Raw genomic sequence first — 26,286 nt, forward strand, 5'->3', positions numbered from 1 at the left:
TTAGCTCTATTAGGTCATTTAAGTATCTTTTATAAACTTATTATTTTACTTATTTCCTTGCTCTTGCAATGCTTGCTATTGTTGTTTAATTTTATGATTGAGTGTTTGGTATAAGAATATCTCCATATCAAGGTATAATAACACTTGTTGGAATTGTACTGGTCAGGCGAAGTATTGGCATTGAAACATACGCAACTAAGATAATTCAATAAACTCTGCTCTTTTTATTTTCATCCCTTTGTCTTCGGTTTCTGCTCTTTCCTGGGTTTCTCAGTCAAACTCTCAGGCTGATAGAAGACGGATATCTTCTGGCAGGGTTTCGGCATCCGCGTTGGATCTAATATAGCTGATATTTCTGACATGGAAATCCATCCGCTCTAATATTTTGGCGTAGTCGGCAGGGCTTACGGCACAAGCTAACCCATGGCTGCTTTTGTCTCTAGTAGTTACAGGTTTCTGCCTGTCAGTCAGATATTGTGCAAATTAAATGAACAATACTAACAATAAACTAAAATATTGCAAATAAAATAACTTACAATATAAACAACTTTATTTAATATAACTTTTGATTAATTTTAATATTTTTTTTTTATAAAAATGTTAATAAAAATATATATAAAAAAATGTATATATATATATATTGCATTATTGATATTTAGGCCCAGAGTTTCATATGGGCCGGTGTGCATGTCAAAATAATGCAAGACATTATTATAAGAACAACTAGGAAAGCAGCGATTACCAAATTCAGATAAAAAGTTATATTAAATAAACAAATAATATGAAAAATAACCCTAAAGATATGACTAAATGTGAAAAAAAGTGATTGTGATAATGAACATTAGTTAGTTAAAAAATTCTAAAACAAAATGAAAACTAAAATATCTAGTAACATACTATTTAATATATTGGCCGATATATTGTTCAGCCAGATATATCCGCCATCTTCGTTTAATGAATATACAAAATTAGTACATTTTGAGTAAAAAAAAAAGTACTTTGTAAATTTTGTACACATTTGTTTTGTATCCGTATCTATATAATCTAGTTATGTCTGTAGCGGTTAGCATCGGCCATTGAAAAATGCAGAGTAACAAAGAAAGCAGCAATTAATGCATTCAGAAAATAAAGTGTCTCTGTTTATCTTGTCTCTTGTTCCCTCTTCATGGACACAGTCAGAGTGATGCAGAATGAAACGCTGACATGCCGGTGCTGGTAAATCTTTGTCACATCGGTTGTTTCCCCCCACATGTCTCAGAGAGCGCAGAATAAACAGACTGCTGTAGGTCTGGGATCAGACAAAGGGCACGGCTGAGAGCCGGGCGTCCCACGGGAGGGAGACGTAATGAGGAATCTTGCTCAGGAATGCAGAGCGAACACTCGAAGATCACATTTCACGGAGCCACAGGATGAGCCGAGAGAATGTTCACTAGTTCTCCTGCTGTTTAGGAATAATAGTATCTAGCTAGTTTCTGGACACAGAATAGACGTGTAAATGCGGGCAGTCATATGTTAATGTTTCAGGTTTGGCAACCATATAGAAACACACTAAACCACTGAGAACCACACTCAGTGGTAACCACATTTAGTAACCACATATCAACCAACCATGGCACGATGGTTATAATAATGTTTTTTTTTTAAGTTTAACATGTTTACAAGTCTGCAATAATCTGATCTCCGCTGTCAGGAAAAATAATAAAGTTGTACACCAACAGAAAAAATTAATACAAAATTAAGGAACTTAGTCATTTGGCTCGGATATTATGCTCTATTTTTGGTGATGACTCAGCTGGCATCATATTGCCCAAAAGTTTCACTTCTTTGTGTAATTTCTAAAATATTCTGTGCCCAACATTTTCAAACTAAAGCCCAGACCACAGAAAAGTTATTCCAGTAGTTTGTGATTACTGGAAAATTATTTTAAAATGTGATTTTGTGAATTTGGGAGAAAAAAAAGGGCAATTTCAATCGATCAAACTATTTTTGAGATGTGCATAACAATTATCATCATCATAGAAATTCATATCCAAAATGATGAAGATTTACTCAATTTTCATGACTTTTCCAAGCCTGGAAATTACCCTTTTAATTCCCTGATAAAAAGTGTAACAGAACAGGGAAAATACTGATGCAACAAAGGTTGTTGAAGTCTTTGGTATATTTTGTAAGCATTTTCCCCCATTTATTTTCCTCTTAGGGATTAAAAGTCATCAATAAAGAGTTTTAAAAAGTCTTAAACCCTCAGCAAACCAACAGAGATTAATAACAACTTTGATTTGACGCAGAAAAGTATGTGAATTTTTTTTTTTTATAAAGACCTAAGATATGAGATATTATGAGAGAAAGTGCAATCCAATGAAACATTGTGAGTGACAATCCAATAAAATAAAACGACTGATTTATTGTCAATAATTACGAGTATAAAAACAATATATGTTATTGCAAAATATTCAGTAGTGTTGGGAGACTGACTCAATCATGCCATTCACAATGATTCATGGGAATGGTAATTTATCTGTTTGGTTGCACATCAGGAATAAATAGTTTTTTAACAAAATTATGGCTTATGGCTGAGAAAATATCATCACTATCCAACCTCAGAGCTCATGGCATACCTGTCTTGAATGCTAAACAGTATAACAATAAAAATAGATTTTAGGTAATTTTGAACCCTGATTATAATAATAATAATGAAACATTTTAGTTTTTTTGTTTTTTACAAACACAAAAAGGGAAACCCAAGCAGTCAGTGCTTTCTTCTGAGATTTTCCAACGGTCATTTCCTGTCACATGAATCTGTGTCACAGATTCTTAAATTAGCTATGCATTGACATTGTTCTAAAATGTTGCTGCTGTTTTCTAAACTTCCTGGGGGGTGTGGCCTATGGAGCGGGCTGACCAATGAGCTTGCACCATCAAAAAGGTCACAGAGCCGATGGACAAGAGAAAAAACAAGCTAAAGAATGAGAGCTCTGCAAAATGCCATGACAACACAAAGCACTGGTCAGCAGAATGAACGTCCTCAGAAACACATGCGCTCACTGAGCCGTTACTTCATGTGAACCTTGACACTTAATATGTTCCTGCATTTGCTCCTGAAATCAAGGGAGGTTTGCATATGGCCGACATAAACAGAGAGGGAGGGGGGGAGGGGGAGGGGGAGGGGGAGGGGGGGGGATCACAAACAGCATCAGCAGTGAAACTAAATGAAGATAAAATTAAGACATTACAACTTCTGAGATAAACAACCTAGTAATGTCACGTCTCTGCAGTTTGAAAAGAGATCTGATCTCAGATTCACCAAAGATCAAAAGTCAGAGATCTCAATATGTAATCAAACATTTCCCATTAAAAATGTCCAGTGCCAACTTATCTTCTAATGATATGTTTACACACGACAACAATGTATTAAAAATGGAACAGTTTTTCACGTACAGACGACAAACCTGTCAACACGATCCCCGTTCACACGGATCCGTGAAACCGACTAAAAATGCTGCATTATTCATAGCAGGCCATAGTTGGCAATGTCACTTTGTAAAGATACTACACATCTAAAGACTGAACACTTAATATGCATGACGTCACCGTTTTCACAAATTCACGTTTTTCTAGTTTACACAGAGACGATAACTGTATGATGCGCAAAAATCAAGTTTTTAAAGTTGTTCATGTCTACTTGATGTTTTCAATATGCTTTATTACACGACTCTGCGGAATACTTGATTCTGATTGGTCAATCGCGTCATCCGATTATCTGGGAATTTATAGGGGGTAATCCATCCGCCGGAAACTGAAGCCTCCCCGGGGGCCGCCATTGTAGCAGAACTTCACCTGCTGTTAGCATCCCATTGACTCCCATTCATTTTGGCGTCACTTTGACAGCGAATAACTTTACATCTGAGGCGTCCAAAGACTCCATTTGTCCATAATTTATTTCTAGAGAAACACGGCAGTGTATAAAAGGCTCCATTACCTTGTATCTTACGTTATGGCCCCCTAGAAGCAGTTTTTGTAAAAATAGGCTAACGATTGCGTCATAACCACGCGACTCTCTGTCGCACTGTAGAGGAATTACCGTATAGACCGGCGGAGAAGCTCGCAAGCAATCGGGGGGACGTGGAGGCATAAAGTCCGATAAAGTCAAGGGAGAAGCCCATAGAGAGTGATAAAGTTGATCCTACTGCTAGCTCATGGACAGCTAATACTCATGCTCTCTGTCTCTGCGAGATTCGGAAGGGAATGATTCAGATTTCTCTCGGCACAGTCTAGAAGACTTACAGCTGTCAGACACGTTGCTCACGTCACATCTACGTCGTCAAGCCCAGTTTGAGTCTGCGCAGTTCGTCTGGCGATCAGGAAGTGAGTGCTTCTAATGGGCTTCACTTTTCTCAGTTGAAATCTATACTGTCTATGGGAATAACATACCGCTGAAAATAGATAACGCAGGCTCATCCGCGTCACTGAAGTCAGCAGTGCTATATGCCTGCTAGGAACGGGTTTTCTTCGTGGAAGTTTTGCATTTGGTGAGCTAATAAAATATAAAAACTCATTTGAATCAATATTTTGTGTACAGTTATTTAATTATGCCACCCAGTATCGTGGACTTGCTCTCTCTTGTTTCATGCAAACGCAGCTGCTGCCATTTTGTGACTATTGTTTTGTACACTGCTGGATTATGAGATACAAACAGGTACGATTTTAAAAGTTTAATCTGAAATCAATATCTCTTATCTCCATAATTATTTATGTGGCGAAATGCTGTGTTACTGTATACCGTATCTCTTAAATATCCACCTGGGTTTGAACTTGACGCGCTGCAACTGTTCTCTCGGTGGAAGCTTTGCGTTTAATGACCTAATAAAATATTTCAACTCAATATTCAATATTCAAGATCAATATTTTGTGTCTAATTATTTACTTATGTGGCAATTAGCTGTGTAATGAACATGTACATCCAGCCAGTTATCATCTTAGAATAAGGCAAGACTTCACCCTGTCGAGGGTTTATTCCCAGATAACAACCGGCTGGATGTACATTATCCCTTACTTACATTTACATTTACATTTAGTCATTTAGCAGACGCCTTTATCCAAAGCGACTTACAACTGAGGACTACAACAAGCGAGTCATCGTGAAGAAGCAAAAATAACGCAAGAAGTGCTCAAAATACAAAGTTCTGGAATTGCTCAGAGTAGCATAAGCCAAAACAAGGGAGGGTAAAGGACAAACCAAGTGCAAATAAGTCGACAGCATTGCTGAGTATTTTCTCATTAAAACTGCAGTGAACCAAAGACAGTCTCAAAAACACAGTTTGAAATCTCTGACACAAACTACCTTGTAACCAATCAGATCAACGTGTGATCGTCAACCAGTGGATCTCTGAGCTGAGTGAGTGAGTGGAGGCGGGGCTCATTTGCATATTCATAGAACCGCGTATACTAAATGAGGCAAGGGTGTCGAGTTACATTCAAGGTATTTTGAGGGGCTATTTACACAACACTGTTTTCAACTAAAAACGTTTACATTTGTATGCGTTTTGCCAATTCGTTTACACGACAACAGCGTTTTGAATGTCTGGAAATGCAACCTTTTGAAAACGGGTATCAAAGTGCAAGTTTTTGAAAATGGTCCCCGTGTAAACAACAAAAACGGGCTAAAATTATTGACTACAGGGGACTTTAAATCCAACACGGAAATACGCAGGAGATTACAGGAATAAGCAAAATAACACAACCCCGTAAACATAGACGACACAAAGAACAGACAAAACTCTGAAACTAAACACAGGGGTTAACAAGGAAACTAAATGAACAACAAGTGAACTTAATTAGTGATTAACTGGCACACTAGGAAACTAGGTCAACATACAAACTAACATTATGTTATCCATATTTATTTGAGGTCTATACTCTTGCTGTATGCAAACATGTATCTTATATGGGTCTATTTCGTTTTTTCCTAAGACATTTTTAGAAATAACTGAGAACTGAGTCTGAGTTACGAGCAACCTTTTAGCAAAAAATATATATTTAAACTTACATTTATATGTGTATTTATTCATTTAGCTCAGTGACTCTCAACTGATTTCACTTCAGCACTCATTTGACATCTTGTGGTGAACCAGCAAAACACCAAAATCATACGAGTCGAAATGTCAGCAAAAAATGTGTGCAATTTATTAATATTACCACAAACTACACAGGCCTGAGTATGCAAAATTATTAATAGGCTATAACTGAATATGGCTAAAAAGTGTGCAATTGATTTAAAATAATAAAATAATATAGTGTCTCGTGTCTTGTTATTATGTTGGTTGTGTTCATGTAAAAAAAAAAATTACATGATGTCTTTGTATCCTAAATGTTTTCAGGTGTCTAGAATATTCCTACCCATGATTGTCTTTGTTTGTTGTGCACTTTATTTGGTTGATTTTTGTGTTTCCTCTTGCCCTATCCTGTGCATCTTATGTAATTGATAAGATTTTTTTGTGATTTTTACTTTAAATAAAATTAAAACATTTAAACTCTATGCACCTGAACAGTTTGTTACACCAAACACATGGAACAAACACTGGGCCAAATATTATATTAGTATAGTCAGTATAGACAAGGACAGTCCACTCATATATGAATAGGAAAATCTTCCCCTTACAATTTAAAAACCTACACATTAGCTGGATTCAGAAAAAATACAGGTTTGTGTAATTTGAGTTTAGGAAACACAGTTTATAGGAGATAGAGCCGTGCTCACATGATTGAAAAAAGGCCGAGTGAACTGACTTTTGGCTTGACCGACAGACAGCACATGACTACTTTGTACAATCAAACCAATTTAACATTTTTAAAAAACTGCATTTGTTCTCATTAGATATCCAGTATAACTCAGAAATGACAAACAATTTCTTGTTGAATCACTGCAATAAATGAGTGTATCTGTGTGTTTTGTCTTAACCCCGGGAATGAGTGTTTTTTCTGTGATAAATGAGTGTGTCATGCGGCTCCATCTGGAAGTTGGTATCAGGGCAGAGGAACAGCGGGTAATGAATTGGGCAGGACAGGCACGAAAAACCCGAGGTGACCTGAAGAGGCCCTTCCCACGCATTACACAGGGTGACATTGCGTCTCGTTCTGTGATTACAGATGAGGAGTTGTTTTAATGCATATCAAATAAGTATAATAAAAGTTTGCACCAAAGTTTTAAGCAATAAAACAAGGTCACGTTTGTTTGTGCAATATGCATCAGACAGATTTGTGGGAGTGCCGTCTGAGACTAAAGGCAATGTAAACTTGGGAAGGGACGGCTATTCGCTAAAACATTCAATTTCAGGTATATAATGCACCTAATTATATGACTTTAGTAATCTTTTCCCCTCGCTTCTCTTTCTCTCTGCCGTCTAGATTTAAGGGGATTAAGATCTTGCACTCATTCGCTCAAGGCTTTGGCTTTTTACAGCAGGCTTTAGTCCAACCCTTCTTCACAGGGCGCTTAGACATGCATGATGTTTCCTGTCTCCTGAAGCTCAACAGGAAGCATCACTCACATGAGCTTCTGGCTGGACTCCAAACTAGAGGCCTGCAAAATGTTGCTAAAGCAGCATTTAACCCTGTTTGCCCAGATTATTATATAAATCACTGGCCATCCGAATCAAGCAGTCATGTTTGTAAAATTGTGTTAATCTTGATAAAAACAGTGATTTAATGCTAATTAATAGTAATTTCATAAAGATTTGGAGAAAAACGGTAAAATAAGAATAGATATGAAACAGAAACCATTGAAGATGCTCGACTGGAGGGAGAACTTGACCTTCAGCTTCCAGGTCCCGTTTAAAAAGTCTCATAAAAAAGGACACTGTGGTGTGGGTCCTTCACAATTCATTGAAAACTCATATTTAGGTGGTTTGATTTTTATTTATCACCTTATTATGACCCCTTTTTTGCTGTTTCAGGAATAGTTTTGGGTGTTTCAAAATAGTTTTACTGTTTAAATTGACCTGCAAAGCCTAGACTATTTAACTTACCCAGCAATTGCTCAGCAAGTTTTAAATGAACTGTGTCTTGTTCTTCCTGCTCAATAAGTCAAAATATTATCGTTTTTGTAGTCAAAATCAGCATGAAAAGGAAGTTGCGATCGTTTATTCTTCCGGAAACGAGGGAAATGGCTTCTCAAACAAGAAAAAATGTAGGGGCGGGACTTGATTTTGTCCATGGGGAAATGATTGGATGGTTGGGTGGTTTACTATTGGTCGATCTCGTGTAAGTGACAGGTTGCCCCGCCCTCACCCCAGAGGGAGGGGGAAGTCATTTTGATTAAAGATTACAAGGGCACATTAATTATATATATTTTTTTATATTTAATGATGTGCACGGATGGATAGGCATAAATAATTTATGCTGAAAAATTCTTTAAAAAACACGAATTGTCAATTTGGATTTCACGATGACTATAGATTTTAAGGTTTGTGTCAATACAGAAACTGACACAATTGAAACTGAAAAATAAACCCACCCTCAAAAATTTTAAAGACTAACAACTTACCCCGGTATTCACTATTTGGCTCATAAACAACATATGGAGGCCATGGCGTTGACCTGGTTCAAATTTGTCACATATATGTGTCACAAATTAGGCTATATGCTATATATATATATATATATATACACAAGGTCTTATTTTAAAGATTATCCTTAATAATTCAAGATTAACACTTTGTAAACAAAGTTCAAATCTGTCACATAGTCACAAATTAGGCTATCTATATGCTATATATATGCTATATATATATATATATATATATATATATATATATATATATATACACAAGGTCTTATTTTAAAGATTATCCTTAATAATTCAAGATTAACACTTTATATACATACATATATGATTATTAAGCACTTGATAGAAGACATTAGAACATTTTTGAATCTATTTTTGGCCATATACTGCCAGATTAAAAACATGTATCACAGAATATGAAATATTCTTACTCTGGTGCTTTAAATGTACAGCGTTTGGTCGGTGTTTATTATTCTGTGTTGCAGACTTTTCAGCAGAGTTTGAGTGCACCGAAGGGAGGCTGTTCTGCTGTGTTTTGCTCCACTGCTCCACTGCAGCTCCACCGCCCACATCATCCTCCTCAGTCTCCGCTTTCGGACGTCGAGAACAGAACCGGTGTTGATTTTCTCCAGGTTTCAAGTCTGACAGTAGTGACATCCACGTTTTTATTTACCGCTAATCTTCATGGGCAAGGTGTGGAGGCAGATGTACCCCCAGTATACCTACTATTACCCCTACCTTCAAGCCAAGGTACGAAAATCAGTTTTACCTCTTGTTTGATATCGCTTTTTGTTGATGTGACTGGTGTGTATCGTGTTTTATTGGATATTGTGCGTTATGGATCGAGTGACGCTGTAGTAAGTTTGTTGCGTACTTGAGGTGATTTTTCGGGCGGACATTTTAAATCGCGTTTTTATCAGATATGAACTGTCAACTTCAGATATAACCTAATCGTTGCTGCTGTGTATACAGTGCGGGTTTAAACTCTTTGTGGTCGTCGTTTTTTGGCGTTATTACATGTTTTGTTCGTTCTCTCTGCCAGTGAATTCCTGCGACGTGACATCGCGCGCTGGCTGAAGTCTGAACTCCAGCACTAGTGTTGTTGTGATCGACTCTCTTGTGAACTTACTCATTTATCATCCTAGTTTATCCCCCTTGGGTATCATTGTCGTGTTTTGTGGGACAATATAATCATAGTTTAATTGTAAAAAGACTGAATGTGTTGTTTGTTTTACACAGTCATCATTATGTGGTCGACCGATATGGTGTTATATGGGCGATATGAGTATTACAATTACAAAAATTGCTTAATTTTGAAACTATATAAAAAAATATTCTCACTTATTTTATTTTTTATGCTGAAAAGGTCTGTTTCCAGTGGCTGATGCAGATATCTAGAGTTGGCTGGTTGATGGTTATAGATAGCCTAACGTTAGCCTAATTCAGAATAGGCTAATTGTAGACATAAACGATTATATCAAAATGTTTAATATCAAATATATTTAATAATATTACACAATCTAATAAATACTTATTTAAAACAAAAATGGCTCATATTCAATATCTCTCTCTCCCCAAAAAATTAAAAAAAAAAATTATCCATTGACAAGACTTGTTAGAAATTAAAACTTTTTAAGTTCTTCGGCTAGTTCATCCAAGTGGTCATTGTCCGATAATCTTTTAGATGTTTTAATAATAGCTGATTGATCAGTCTTGTTAATCTGTCAGTCACTATAGCCTATATTCTTTTGAATTGTGCAATCTGCTCTATTCATAGTTATAATAATAGTGCAGAGGCAGCTGAATATTTTGTCATTTTGAGAGCGTTTGGTATCAGCCTATAACCAGTATTAGTCGACCAGTAATAAATACTGCCGTTTATCAGACATCACAGCTGATCAATACTGGGTGGAGTGTATCTATGCTGCCTGACTATGGATATGGTACTACCGGTAATCGGGTTTCATTTATCAAAGATCCAGTTCTTTCTAAAATCATGTCACATTGCATAAAGCTTTATGAAAGCATTGATTTATGATAAATCTTAACCACCAACCACTCTGTCAATCAAAGCATTGTAAAAAAAAAAAAAAAAAAAACTCACAGTTAATGCAGTGGTCACTGTTTGACCTGACTGGTTTGCCTGGTTAATATTGATGTCTGCTGACCGAGTCCTGTGAGTATCAGATCCTGAGGTTTCATGCACTTGTCTCCAGCAAGGCCTCATATTTCACTCTTATCAAAGTCAATCTGACGTATTTATGAGGGAAACCGGACTTGATTTTTATCCACCGGGAATTGATTGGATTGTAAAAAGTGGATGTTAGAGGTTGGAGGCGAGATGGCGAGTCATTGATAATGTGATCCAAACATGAAAGTTGATTCGAATGCATAGCCTAAATGAAATTTTAATATATTGTGAAGACAATGAGATTGTATAGGCTAATATGCACTGCAGAATCATGCACAATAAGACCAGAAAGATGGGAAAGTAAACAGGATCAAGTTTGTTAGATGCTTGGAAGCTTGTATGTTGACTTTATTTGGGGGCCGACAGTATATATATATATATAATATATATACAAAAGCCTGAAACTCTTCAAATACTGCCGTATATACAGGATAGAGTCCATTAACGCTTCATAAACTCTACGATGAAGTGGCCTGAAGAAATAGAGCACATTTTTAGTCCACACTATTCATCCTCCTTCATCTCGTATTTTTTTTGTAATTAGATTTTCATTTCGTGTTCAGAAAATATCCAGCGTTTGTTTGTTGGCTGTTTTGCTATTTTTGGACACATGCCCTTGTAGGAGCTTGGAAGTTGAGATGCTTTTGTAAGATAAGCCTTGACAGGGAAGGGAGGAATGACCTTTTTATTATTATTATTATTATTATTACAGCAACTTGATTTCTTTCAAGGCTTTTCAAGCCAGCAGCTTTTGTCTTCATTTGAAAGGCGGAAAGGTAGAACACATTTATATGGCCTAACGTACAGCTTAGACAACAAACCAATTACTGTATTTAGCATGTGAGCGCATTTGATTGTGATTAGCTGTGTAATTGAAGGGTCAATCTCACTAAACATGTTCCCATCATATTTCACACTTATATTTAGGACCATTACAGGGTTTTTTTGCATTATGATATTATTTTCAATCACATTTCCTGCCAAATTCAATACTGTAAAGCATTTGTATTACAGCCATTTTTTGATTAGGCCTGTATTAAATTCAGCTATATTGTCATTGAACTAAACACATTGGCAATAAGGTACGAATGTCAGTATAGTTCAAGTGAATATGGGTTTACAAAATGGAAATATAATCCGGAAAGTATAACATAATGTCCAAACGGTTACATTGAGGAGAAGGAGAAAAATGTGAACAATAAGTATGGCTGTATTTACAGCAATATTTTAGCAATAAGGGGAAATGCAAAATTCAGATGTGCTACAGTAATGGGAATTAGTATGGGCGAATTTGTGCTTAATTATCATGAGAATAATGCAAATGGTGTTTAAAAAACCTTGCAAAATGCCTAACGTATATATATATAGATCCCTATTTTTAATTCTCAGTGTTTTGCTGTTCAACATGTTTTTGTGAGATTTATTCTCCAGCATTGAAAAGTGTTTCCACACATTTCCTTGAGAATCCATGAAATGGACTAGAAATTATGAGAAGCAACTAAACCGTAATAAATGCATTCATGTTAAATTTACAAGTCGAGGGAGACATGCTGTTGCATTATCATCACCAGCGCACAACCCGTTCGTCGTTAATAATATGAATACTAATGAAAAAGCGCCAGTTTTTCCACCAGCTCTGACTTGTAGGTGGGCTGGCCGTGTCAACATGAGCCTGTGATCGAGGGGTGGGTTTTAGCACATTAACTGCCATTGGACATTACACACAAGAGCCTGCAAACAAAGCCATTGTGAAAGGCCTGAAAAAGCCCTATACAATGTTTACAATACAGTCTGAAGAGTTGCCTGGCAGCGGAATGTACACAATTAACCAGCTCATTATGTGTGTGCCGAGCTGAAAGAATCCCAATTGTTCTCCTATGATAGTCATTCTGGGAACTTTTTGACATGAGGAAAATGAGGGACCAGCTCACAATAATAACCACCACGGTGGTGAAGCACTCTGCCAAGGGCCTGTCTCACAAACACAGGCGGAGAGCTGCAAAGGCCCTTCAGCTTAACTGACAAGGTCAATGAGACCCACACAGACTCGTCTGGTATTAATAGACCTGCTTTGTTACTTTGTGTAAACAGGCAATTCAGTAAATGTGTAAGTAAATATGTGAAGATCGAATGGGGTAAAAATAGTTCCGCGGGGAAAGGCTATTTGAGGCCTGTCGAATAGTGCTGTGAATGTATATATCTGTCAGCTGGTAGAGAATCTGCTAAAGTGGATGATATATATGTGTGGGTATCAGTGGACAGGACTATTTTATACCATGAAATATAAAGTTCATACTATTTTTACATGCGATGAAGAAACATGAGGTAAAGCTGAAGCGGCGGGCGTGACTGCAGTTCAACGTTAATATATAACTATTTTATTTTACAGAAAAAAAATTATTTGGTTCATCCATGTTCACCATTAGAATTTAGAGACAAAACTAATATATATACACACAGGTGAAACTGGAAAAATTATAATATTGTGCAAAAGTGATTAGAAACGTTGCTTTTTAAGTTTTGAAATGGTCAGAAAAGGCCCTGGCTGAATACTTTCAATAATTTTCATAATTTAAACCTGTATTAGAATAATATTGAAGTAGTCATCAAAATAAAAAAACTCCTTAGATTCCAGCTCTGCTTGCTCTGGACATTGACATTCATAAAACAACTTTCTGAGGTGCATTATGGGATGCTTAAACACTAGTGAAGGAGGAACATCTGTGATGAACTCAAAAAATGTGAATATCGTGCAAAAGTTCATTTATTTCAGTAATTCAACTTAAAAGGTGAAACTAATATATTATATAGACTCATTACATGCAAAGTGAGATATTTCAAGCCTTCATTTGTTATAATTTTGATGATTATGGCTTACAGCTTATGAAAACTTTTTCACAATATTCTAATTTTAATTCTAGATTATCATTCGAGTTACACCTGTGTGTATATATATATATATATATATATTAGTGCTGTCAATCAATTAAAACATTTTAACTAATTAATCACAAATTTTTTTCTGTTATTAATCGCGATTAAAAACATTGGAGTTTTTAATATTTTTATATTGTAATAATTTCACAGTTACTCTCAAAATTAATGTAAAAACAACTTGAAGACAATATATTATAAACATTTGTTGTGATGGCATTTTTGTATGAATGAAGGCCAGTATCACTGATATTAATATCTGTTACTCAATTTTAACCATTAGTTATAGGCATTCAGCATTACAGTATAATTGTGTACAGTATAATCTTCACAAAAAAAACATTTATAATAAATGTCACATTTAGCTGTACCTTTATTATACATGGGCTCAATTATTTCTATTGGCCCGGTCAGACCGGTTCAGATTTTTACTTACCCTGTCAATGCACAAAAAGTTATTGTTTTTGTTGTTTTTGATTAGATTTTCAGGTATACAGTAAATACAGACGACATTGAATAAAGTTATCAAACGCCTCACAGTCTTCCCAGCATAATTATTAATGAAATATAGACTAATCCTTATTAAAGCTACAAAAGTTATTCAGTCAAGAGTAGTGAGTGATTTTCAGTTTTTTCCTTCGTTCTTTGATTAACATTAATGACAGGTTTATTAGGCTACTGTCACTTTAAGACATTTTCTCACAACTCTTGACGTTCATTTAAGACTTAATTTAACTAATTTAAGACTAAGCTTGCGAGGATACTCAATAAAATGGCATAATTGTGTGTGTTTTTGTCTGTTCAAGTGCTGTCTGAAAGCATAACAACATGACATCTTTCCCTCAGAGTTATTTACATACGCTCATTTTGAGCAGATGAATATTTCACAGGACGGCGGGATTATTAATGCTGCATTTGATTGTCGGGTTTTGATTCCAAAATGATTCTTCATCATAATCATCTTCAGATATTCTCTGGAGAAATATCTCATCTGTTGTGATTGTTTAAAAATTACATGTGTGGGTTTGCAGGAGCGAAATGATGTTTTGTGTCATCATGCAAATAAACAAATGATATTAAAGTTATGAATTTTAGGATATCATTTTACTGAATCTCTCTCAGAGCCCTTTTCCAATTCCAGTTTAGGGAAAGTCAGACACTAAAGGCACGTCAAACATCCATGTCTGGATACATACATGCCACGCAATTGGACAAAACTAGATCATTCCCCTTGATATCAGGGAAGCTCGTCGGCGCATGCCGTGTTATGATAAATAAATTACACGCATAAATTCTGAGTTTGCACCAAATTATCTTCTGGTTTGCTAATTTCTCATCTTATTTTGAGTGGACTACTTATGAAAACCTATTCAAAGTAAAAGTAATACTCACTCATTTGAATTTTGCCAAATTCTTGATTTGAGATCATGTTCTTGACCAAATTTGAAGTATTAGTTCCCCATGTGTCATTTTCTAAATCTGCTAACAGCCTTGACATTGAATACATTTTTCAATTTTGATAAAATATTATGCAAAATAAGTTGATTTCCGCAAATTTGTGCACGTCTCATTAAATTACATTGTCGTTATCAGCATTATCTTTAGAAATAAGCATTGAAAGATGCAATACTAAATAAAATAAATACTGTGTAAATAATTGTTTATTAAATCCAGCCATTTTATCTGTCTTAATTTTTTAATTAATATATTGAGCCACCTGCTCACCTATACCATTCCTATACGCAGTTTGGAAAAGTTGATTTAAATAATTTGCAGGTCTGGAAATAATAATAAAAAATTGTGTTTCCAAACTATTGCCCCTATTCACTATTCTAAAACCTAAAATTAAGAATTTAATAAAATAAAATAAAATGTTTAGACAAGCAGAATGTTTTCGTGCCAAAAGGTCAGCGATCATTTATTTATTTTCGAACACGGCTGAATGAATTGAAGGTGCACATTTTCATTATGCATAACTGTAATGTACTATTTTTAAACCGTAGTAGGCATTGTAAAGTGTGTATGGATTTTAAGTATGGAATTTGATTTAAATAATTTGCAGGTCTGGAAAAAAGAAAAAGAAAAGTGTGTTTCCAAACTATTGCCCCTATTCAGTTTTCTAAAACATAAAATTAGTCATTTCTAAAAAATATATTTTTTTAGACAAGCAGAGTGTTTTCATGCCTTAAGTTCAGCGATCATTTATTGATTTTCGAACACGACTGAATGAATTTAAGGTGCACTGCACATTTTCATTATGCATAACTGTAATGTACTATTTTTAAACCGGCAGTGTACAGTGCACACTATTCAGCAAGTAGTACGCTTGTGTTTCATTCCAACCAGTCCTGCACCTCTCTCTCTCTCTCTCTCTCTCTCTCTCTATCTCTTTCTCTCGTTCTGTCACTGACGATCCGTGTGAAAGAGGCGTCTTCCTGTGCGACAGACGCACACACATGTAAACACGCTGCTTTCGTAGTGCCGTGACGAACTCGAAGCTGCCGCTGTCGACGACTACAATGTGGCCCCCGTTAAGAAGATGGGGCCCTCGGTTGGAGCCAGACGGCAGAGGCAGGAAGGTATGCAGTCAACACTGTTTCAACAGCGCACAAATTGCAACATTTGTAATTTCAACTTTGCAAATGGACCGAGACAGAACCAGATTCTCTGGGAGGAAGTCACGGGCTGAGATGTTTCTCCATTGCAGGGAGAATGTCGAGAATGTGGTCTGGGCAAGCTCGCTTTTACGTGGCGCTTTTTTAGAGTTGCAATGCATTGGAGTTCAAAAAGCTTCTCCATGTGTGTTTGTACGTGTGGGTTTATGCACATGTGTGTTCACATGTTGGCAGGTTAGAGTGTGATTTGTAGCTCTGATAGCCTGTGGGGGAGGCTAGCGCTTTCCTCTTCATTTGTTTTCTCTGCACATTCAGCACGGACAGCTGTACCATGTCAAGCAGGGAGACTTTAGGACTGATTTGTGGGCTGCTCTCCTCTAGGTTTTCAAGCTCCTCTAGATCTTGTTAAACATCCTTGGCTTTTATAAACCAGCAGTTCTTAACTGGCTTTGTTTCTGGACTGTTGTTTATCTTTTTGCAATGTCAACAAAAATGTCCCGAAATAGACCTATTTCACTTTCTTAATACATTTTCCTGGTCGTGTTTTGCATGATATTCCAAAAAAATATGAAAAAACGGCAGTACGTTTGTAAATATATTTAAAGATAGCCATCTTTAAGCATGACATTTTTTCAGTAAGAGTATATTGGCCACCTATACGATTACTATGCAGTTTGGAAATGTATGGAATTTGATTTAAATAATTTCCAGCTCTGGAAATGAAAAAAAAATTGTTTCCAAACTATTGCCCCTATTCAGTTTTCTAAAACATTAAAATTAAGAATAATAATAAAAAAATGTTAGTATTTAAAAATGGCCTATTTTAAGCATGACATTATCAGTAAGAGTCCATTTGTAACTAACTAAGGTTAATAAAAGTATTGCTCATTATACATTTTAACATTTGAAAGTTGTATCTCAACATTAGTTCATGCACTATGAACTATCTTTGAATGATCAATGTATAATTAATATAGTAATATTTATATTTAAAAGGTACTACAGTACAATTTTCATGGTTCAGTACTTTTTAAATTGTTTGTAATAGAGTTCAGAACTATTTTGTTTGTTTTCATTCAGTATCCATTTTAAAAACTTTCGGTTGATTAATCGGTTATCGGCCCAACCTAGTTATATCGGTCGACCTCCAATCAAGACCTTTTATTGCAGCCCTTGGTGTTTATGTCGCTCACTTTGTTTTAGGGCTGTGCAATTAATCGTATTTCGATTTTGGCTTCTTAACTTAAAGGGGTGGTATAATGCCCTTTTCACAAGATGTAAAATAAGTCTCTGATGTCCCCAGAGTGTGTGTGTGAAGTTTTAGCTCAAAATACCCCACAGATATTTTTATATAGCATGTTAAAATTGTCACTTTTTGAGGGTGAGCAAAAACGCACCGTTTTGTGTCTGTCCCTTTAAATGCAAATGAGCTGCTGCTCCCGGCACAGGGGGCGGAGCTTCAAGAGCTTGTGTCCTTTTACCTCACACACACACACACACACACACACATGCACTGAAAATTACAAAAACATTCAATACATTTAGCCTTTTATGTTCAAACCGAAGTCAGACAATGATGGAGAAAAGTGACAACATGTAGAAGCAACAGGACGTCTCTGAATGGTTAGTTGATGAATTTATGAAGCTTATGTGAAGTTATCTGCTAGTCACTGATTAGCATATTCTGTCTTGAAAATCTATCAATCGTGTTCCGGGGGGCGGGGTTTATGTAAATTTTAGGGTTGGTGATGTCACTAACCCGGGAGGAATGTCGTGTAGTTCCTTCCAGCCGTTTGTTGTAGTCCTTAAAAAGCGATTTCTTTAAAAGCAAATATCTCCCTTTGCTTTGACCTTTGAGCGTTGTAACTTTGCAGATGTTGTTTATGATCAAACAGCAACATTACACACTAACTACAGTTAGAAAAGTGAAATCATAATCAACCACCCCTTTAACATCCAAATCAGCCGAATAAGTGAGTGATGTAAAAGGCAGTATATACTGCTGCTAAACTGCGGGATGTACTTGATATTAAACAGTGTTATTAAAAGCGCATTAAGCCGCAAAACAGACACTGTGCGCGCGCTACGAGACGGGGCGAAACGCTCATAAGCAAAGTATACTGAGGGCGTTCAGATACGCGCCTAAACCATCAAATAGCCCACACACACACACAAATATGTGGAGATGCCATTTTGGGAAGTATCCTCGTAAACAGTCACCTGCGAACCGTACTCGAGTCCGCTTGAAAAGGGTGGTCTGGGGTACGGTTCATGTGAACTCCAGTACGGTTCGCTGCTGATATGAACGCAATTGTACCTAATCGCGGAAGTGAACCGCTATTGATGACGTATAATGTGGTCGACAGGACAGTCGTCAGTGCGCACGCGTATGTGTGTGTGTCTCTTACCTTGACGAAAAGAGGGATTGACGCACTGCAAGCAGAGAGATGATTTATGCGTGCCTGTTGTCTTCGCCGGTCAACCCGCTGTCTTTGGAACGATTTTAGTACTTCTGCGGCAGGCAGACACAAGTGTGTTTCTGTATCTCTTCTTTGAAAACAAAACCAAAGGTTAAAAAAAAAGAAGAACAAATGTGAAGCGGGCAATTCGCCTTTGGCTAAGCCACACCCTAGAATGTAGATTGACCAATCACAGCGCAGCCAAGAACAAGCTTTTTCACAGCGCTCCATTGACTTTAACACCGGCGTCTCATATTTTTGGTCTCGGCAGGCTATTACTGTCGTAGTTTATCAGAAATATGGTTAAACGTTGTGCCTGGGGCATTTGTAACACAGATACGCGTTTTCCAGAGAGGTTGGAGGGGGGTGTCCTTTTTTTCCTTCCCAAAACCGAAGTCAAATCCTGACAAGTGTCGTCTTTGGATTAAACTGTGTGGACGTCCTCAGTCAGCGAAACCCCTCAAGATCAACAAGCTCACTTTTGTGCTCTAAGATAAATTTAGCTTTTAACCGTACTGTGAAGTTATACTAGTTAGACAGTTTTATGCTGTTTAGGTTATGATTTCGGTTCTCTACCCTAATTGTTGATTCGCTAGCACACGCTGCTAATAAATACAACTTTATACTCGCGTAGTCCGTTTGCTTTGTAATAACGATTATAGAAGTGAATAGAGACCCAGCTTTGCATGAACAGTGTTGCTCTTGATATTGTGAGTCCCAGCCTCCGTCTCCATTAGGATATGCGGTGGGTCATGTTTTGACTGTGACCGTTATGCTTTTGCCTCTATTTGAATGCCTTGTTGTTGCTTGCGTTTCACCGGTATGTCTTGAATATAGCCTTCGAACGCATATTGCAGTGCAGCCCCTTTTGCCTACTTACATTTACATTTATGCATTTGGCAGACGCTATTATCCAAAGCGACTTACATTGCATTATTCTATACATTTATACATAGGTATGTGCAATCCCCTGGGATCGAACCCACAACCTTGCGTTGTTAACGCAATGCTCTTAGCACTGAGCTACAGGAAAGCTACTTCTGCTTTAAAAGGTTTGATCAAATGTCAGCAGGAAGAGCCGTCACAGCATAAGCCATGTTGATACCAAACCAGAGCCCAGGTGAAGTTGACGGACGTAGCAACAGTAACTAAGGGGGGCGGGGCTTAGCCAAAGGTGAATTCTATCCATTTCGACGCCTTTTCATTCATAGCGGCGCCGGTTACCAAGCAACACGATTACGCGCCAGCTGCACTTTGATGACGCAAGCGTACCGCGGCTCTGATACAAATAATATAATGTGAACACAGTCCATCGGGGGCAGGGGGAGCAATCGAACCCGGTTCGGAACAGGCAATCGAACCAAGTGTGAAAGCGCCCATGAGTCAATATAAACATTTGAGAAAGCACGTTTGAAACGTGTGTGTAACGGGATCCGTGCAGCTCTACTGCAGTCGTTAATGTTAGTCAAACAAGAAAAGACAAGGATAAAATCACTCAATGCTCTTGAATGACTAACTTTTGTATAGTTTTAAATAAGTATGAGTCTAATCGAATGTAAAATAACACTGCATTTCTGTCGTAGGCTACTTCTCTGAATACCACTGTATACATCTTCCTGAAAAACCTAAAGCAATGTTTATTTAATTAGTATTTTTGTTCTGTTGTATTTTTTTGTTTGCAATTATTTTGTGTTCTTATTTTATTGCTGACTGTTTATGAAAACCCCAAATTCAAAATTAGAATATTGTGAAAAGGTTTTCATAAGCTGTAAGCCATAATCATCAAAATTATAACAAATGAAGGCTTGAAATATCTCACTTTGCATGTAATGAGTCTATATAATATATATTAGTTTTACCTTTTAAGTTGAATTACTGAAATAAGTTAACTTTTGCACGATATTCTAATTTTTCGAACGTTTTTTTTAACACAATTCTTTTGCACAAGATATTTTTGCGTGTTTAAAATCTAGTATGGCCACCCCTTTCCTCACTCTCCCTTTGTCCTTTGGTTTAATTGTGCACTCTGACCCTCTGTTCTTGCTGAATCAGCTCTTTCTGTCTCCTCGTTTGCCTGTGACATGCTGGCATTACTCATACACACACATACACACACATACACACACGTACACAGCGGAGGGAAAGGTGTCACCGGTCACTGTCATGACCCAGGAAACCCACATTATTCCTGCCCTCCGCCCTACGTCACAATTCAGACGTCCTCTGTGTCAATGTGACTGTTCTGAACGTGTGTGTGTGTGTGTGTGTATGTGCTTGTACTTGTACTTGTACAACTATCTTTGTGAGGACCAGTTTGAGTTTTAGACCATTGGAGTGAGGACAGAGAGTAAAGTGAGGATATTTTGGCCGGTCCTCAGTTTCTGAGACCCATTTAAAGCTTTAAAGGCCTGTTTGAGGGTCAAGACTTGGTTTTAGGGATAAGGTTATAATTAGGTTAAGAAGAGGTTTAGGGTTAGGGTTCGGGTTAGGCATTTAGTCGTGATGGGTAAGGTTGGGGTAAACTGCTAGAGATTGTATTGAGTCAATGAATGTCCTCATGAAGATGTGTGTGTGTGTGTGTGTGTGTGTGTGTGTGTGTGTGTGTGTGTGTGTGTGTGTGTGTGTGTGTGTGTGTGTGTGTGTGTGTGTGATGCAGATCTCTGACAGCTGCTGAAATGTCTGCAGACAGAGACATTAAAATAATCACAAGTTTGGCCTAGAATTGAACATTATTACGTACACTTTTGAGACTTTCCTGCTCACCAAAGCTGTAACTATTTGATCAAAAATACAGAAATTGTGTAATATTATTACCTTTTAAAATAACTATTTTCTATGTGAATATATTTTAAAATGTAATTTATTCCTGTGGTCAAAGCTGACTTTTTTTTTCTCAGTGTCACATGATCCTTCAGAAATCATTCTAATATGATGATTTGAAATATTTATTTGTGTTATCAATGTTGCTGCTTTATATTTTTTTGTGGAAACTGTGATACATTTTAAATTACATTTTTTTTCAGGATTCTTTAATGAATAGAAAGTTCAAAATAAAAGCCTTTACTTAAAACAGTCAAATATGGACAACCCAGCCGCTGGGTTAAATTTTTAACCCAACGTTTGGGTTTGTCCATATTTTACCCAAAATTGGGTTGAAACAACCCAGCATTTTTTTAGAGTGCATCTTACCAACAACCACAAACTGTTGAATAGTGTGTCAAATATGAATACAGTGACCTTTTTTGCCTAATATTTATCTTGGGCATTTTTGTCTCTTTCTGTGCAAAAATTATTATTATTATTATTATTTTGTGGGGGGGATACATTTCTAAAGCTGCATGCTTCTTTGATGAAAGATTGTAATCCGTGGCTTGTATTGAGCTGCTCATGTTTGCTCTGTCCTGAATAGCAGATGTTTTCTAGTCACATTTCTTTCCATCACAGAAAAAGGAAAAGGATCAGATCCAAGGCCAAAGATCTTCTGCTCTCTGTGGGATTGTGAATGACCTATTTACATTCTAACTATCCGACGTAAACCGCTGTCTAAGCACGATCAGCCGTAGTGGGGATTATTGATACCACAAGGTGTTTTCGGTGCTTCCAAGATCACATTTAAATTCAAAACGGCAGACTGAAATCGAAAACTGATGAGCTCAGGGGAAGTTATTTAAGAAGACAACAGGAAATGCAGTGTTTAGTGTGAGGATGTGCTTTACATTCAGAGACGGAGAAAGATATCACTCTGTGTATTTGAAGGAGTTACATTTTTTTTATGTTTATTTGTGTGTTGACCAGTTGCACTTGCAGCAGATATAGAGATTAGAAGCTACGGGTGAAACTCAAAAAATGTGAATATCGTGCAAACTTTTAAACAAATAATCTGAACCGCTAATAAATAAACATTTATTTCAGTGATTTTGAGTCACAAAGTCGTGTGAGTCGTGAGAACTTGTGAACCCAAAAACACTTTAAAACTGCACTTCAAATAACATGCAATGAGGGCCACAATTAAAAAAAGTCAAATTAAAATTAAAAAAGTTTCACATTTTAAGTTGACTTTTTAAAATTTTGGCCCTCATAGTTGAATGTTATTTGAAGTGCAGTTTTAAAGTGTTTTTGGGTGAAACCCAGGGCCGGCCCGAGGCATAAGCGAACTAAGCGGCTGCATGGGGCCCCCTGGCCACTAGGGGGCCCCCAATCAAGTTTTTATTTTTAATTTATTTTTTACACATATTAGATAACTTAAAAAAGTAACATAAATGAATGAATGAATAATTCATGACAAGCGAATTCTGATTTTATGATCAATATACCTGCCTACAACTGCTGCTGTGTCTGCCAGCGTTTGAGTCAAGCGCATAATCTCTAGACACCTCGCGTGTATAGACAATTCGTGGGTGGGGAGACTTCTGTGATGAAAATAGACTTCAACTTTATTAATGTGGTTTTAATAATCTTAATAATGTGACCGAGCGTTCGTATAGGGTTCACCTAACACTAACAGAAATAAGAAAATAATAAACGATAGCAGTTTGAAGTCTTCTCCACTTTATTATATTCCACACATCAGATCACTAACTCCAAAACCCCGCGACACTCCAGTACCAAGTGCGCATCTACGGCAAGCCTCGAGGGGAAAAATACATTGCATGCACACATATACAACTAGCGCCAGTACATCATTATTATTGTAACAGACTTTGTTGGATTCTGTCATGATGCATGTACAATCCAACAAAGTCTGTTACAATAATAATCTATATATTAAAAAATATATATTTTGAGGACAGTTACACCGTCAATAATTGTCATTGTTGTTGCTGTTATTATGTTTCTGATTTCTCAGTTTTGTCATTATTTTAAATGATGTAAATAATTGAGAGAGTTAGTAAAAGAGTAAAGTAAAAGTTAAACGTTTTAAAAACAAAAGTGAAAAATGTATGCACTTTCATTATTTAAATAGCCTATCTATTTTTTTTTGTAACATTCTATTTTTGATTATATCCACGTTTGTCTATTTTGGTTTTATTTTGTAGTTGAAGATTGCACATTTATTGTACATTTGCAAATATTTTTTTTATGTTTTTTGAGAGTTTGTTTTCAGAAGTTTCAATGAGTTAGTAAAAGAGTAAAGTAAAAGTTACAACTTTTTATTTAAGTATCTATTTTTTATTAAGTATTTATTTTGTATTAACACATAACCTCACTGTATTTATAATGTAGCATTATAGCGTGACATTTGTGTCAGTAATCGTCAAGCACAGGTGACTCTGCGTGGTAGGAGGGGCCCCCAAAATCAAATTCTGCTTAGGGCCCCCAAAAGGCTCGGGCCGGCTCTGGTGAAACCCAAGCTGGAGTTCTGGCTTTTGCATAAAAATTATGACACATTTTCATGACAATTCCCTCTCAAATTCTCATTACTTTAATGCCAAACCAAAAACAATATATATATATATATATATATATATATATATATATATATATATATATATATATATATATATATATATATATATATACAGGTGAAACTCAAAAAATGTGTTCATTTATTTCAGTAATTCATTTTAAAAGGTGAAACTATATTATATAGACTCATTACATGCAAAGTGAGATGTTTCAATCCTTTATTTGTTATAATTTGTTATAATTTGTTATAATTATGGCTGACAGCTTATGAAAACTTTTTCACAATATTCTAATTTTGAATTGGGGTTTTCATAAACTGTCAGCCATAATCATCAAAATTATAAAAAATAAAGGCTTGAAATATCTCACTTTGCATGTAATGAGTCTATATAATATAGTTTCACCTTTTAAGTTGAATTACTGAAATAAATGAACTTTTGCACCATATTAAAATTTTTTGAGTTAGTGAGCACCAAGTGCTCATCACACACGTTCCTCCTTCACTATAGTGTTTAAAAGCATCCCATAATGCACCTCAGAAAGTTGGTTTATGAATGTCAATGTCCAGAGCAAGCAGAGCTGGAATCTAGATGGAGTTTTTTATTTTGATGACTACTTCAATAATATTCTAATACAGGTTTAAATTATGAAAATTATTGAAAGTATTCAGCCAGGGCCTTTTCTGACCATTTCAAAACTTAAAAAGCAACGTTTCTAATCATTGATTCGATACTTAAAAAAAATGAAATAATTAAACAAGACTTCTAATTGACCATTTCTCTCTCCTGATCAACTCGCTCTGTATTCACTACATGTCAAAATTATTTTTTTGTGCTTTTAAATAAGACATAACTTGCACAAAACGTGTGACAAAATGTGCAATGCTTATAATTAAAATAAGAAATAATGCAACAGGATTATTTTTTCAATAATACAGTTGTTTTTGTTTATTTCACTTTCAATAATGCAACAGTAGCCTTCTTTTTTTTTCAGTAAAACATTTGAACAATTAAATTATCCCATGGCCAACCATATATTAAATTATTGTTCTGTAAATTAAATGAACGAAAACAAAAATATCACCTTTTTGTTACACAAATATGAATTTATTAAACCTATAATTCTGTGAACGAAACATTTCTAGTATGTTTTAAACTTTTCAAATTCATTTTACTGGATATAATACAGCTAACATGTTGATTAATATGATTATTTAAAAACATTTCATATTAGATAGCCTAGATGTTGGTATATTATTACTGATATTTAGATTTTATTTCCACATGTCAATTGAACACTTGGTTTCTGGCCAAATGTTTGTTTGTTTTTGTAACCAACCCATAATTTTTATTATTCTTAATTATTATAATTTTTTTAAATATATGTTTCACCACAGACCTTATTTCAGCCATTTAACCAAAAACCCATTGACTTCGGGTGGATGGAGCCGGAAGTGCTAAAATGCAAACTCGTTTCTGCGTTTTACAAATCTACGTCATACCTGCACTACTTTATTCAGCTGGATATTAAAGACTTGGCATCAGTAGCACAGAAACATTGATTTGCTTGGAAACAGATTTAGATTTTTATGCTGAGGACAGTTTTGTGTTTTATGCATTTGAACTTTAACATCATCATTGACATGGCTTAATGTTTTATTTTATTTATTTTTTGAGGCAGATTTAGATTAGATGTGAATCAGTGGATTGGAGGAATGTTAAAGAAGTCATATTCAGATTTTTATTTTTATTAATTTTTTATCACATGGATTTTTAATTTCATTTCCAAGCCGATATTGTAAACGAAATTCTTGATTCTTCCGATGTGTGTGTGTGTGTGTGTGTGTGTGTGTGTGTGTGTGTGTGTGTGTGTGTGTGTGTGTGTGTGTGTGTGTGTGTGTGTGTGTGTGTGTGTGTGTGTGTGTGTGTGTGTGTGTGTGTGTGTGTGTGTGTGTGTGTGTGTATGTGTGTGTGTGTGTGTGTGTGTACATATAATTATTTACTTTATTTATTTATTTCCCCCACAAATTTTATTCATTTAATACATATTATACAATTAAATGTTGTGTGTGTACATATATATATATATATACACACATATATTAAATATATATTTTAA

At 35.9% G+C, this 26,286-nt stretch overlaps 1 protein-coding gene across 2 annotated transcripts in view; it reads left to right on the top strand.

Annotated features, from left to right (window-relative positions):
- The first annotated feature begins 8,879 nt into the window (after nucleotides 1–8,879).
- rbms1b (RNA binding motif, single stranded interacting protein 1b) overlaps nucleotides 8,880–26,286 on the top strand; it is a 91,182-nt gene continuing 73,775 nt past the window's right edge. The window contains exon 1 of one of the 2 annotated variants that reach the window (XM_079618661.1): nucleotides 8,880–9,313. In XM_079618661.1, coding sequence (XP_079474787.1) covers nucleotides 9,248–9,313 — 66 coding nt within the window. In that variant the 5' untranslated portion in view covers nucleotides 8,880–9,247. Of the gene's footprint in view, nucleotides 9,314–16,136; nucleotides 16,268–26,286 lie in introns of those variants that run through there. The other variant, XM_079618662.1, reaches the window with a different exon arrangement.

This window comes from Phoxinus phoxinus, assembly GCF_949152265.1.
Source record: "Phoxinus phoxinus genome assembly, chromosome: 7".
Taxonomy (NCBI): Eukaryota; Metazoa; Chordata; class Actinopteri; order Cypriniformes; family Leuciscidae; genus Phoxinus; species Phoxinus phoxinus.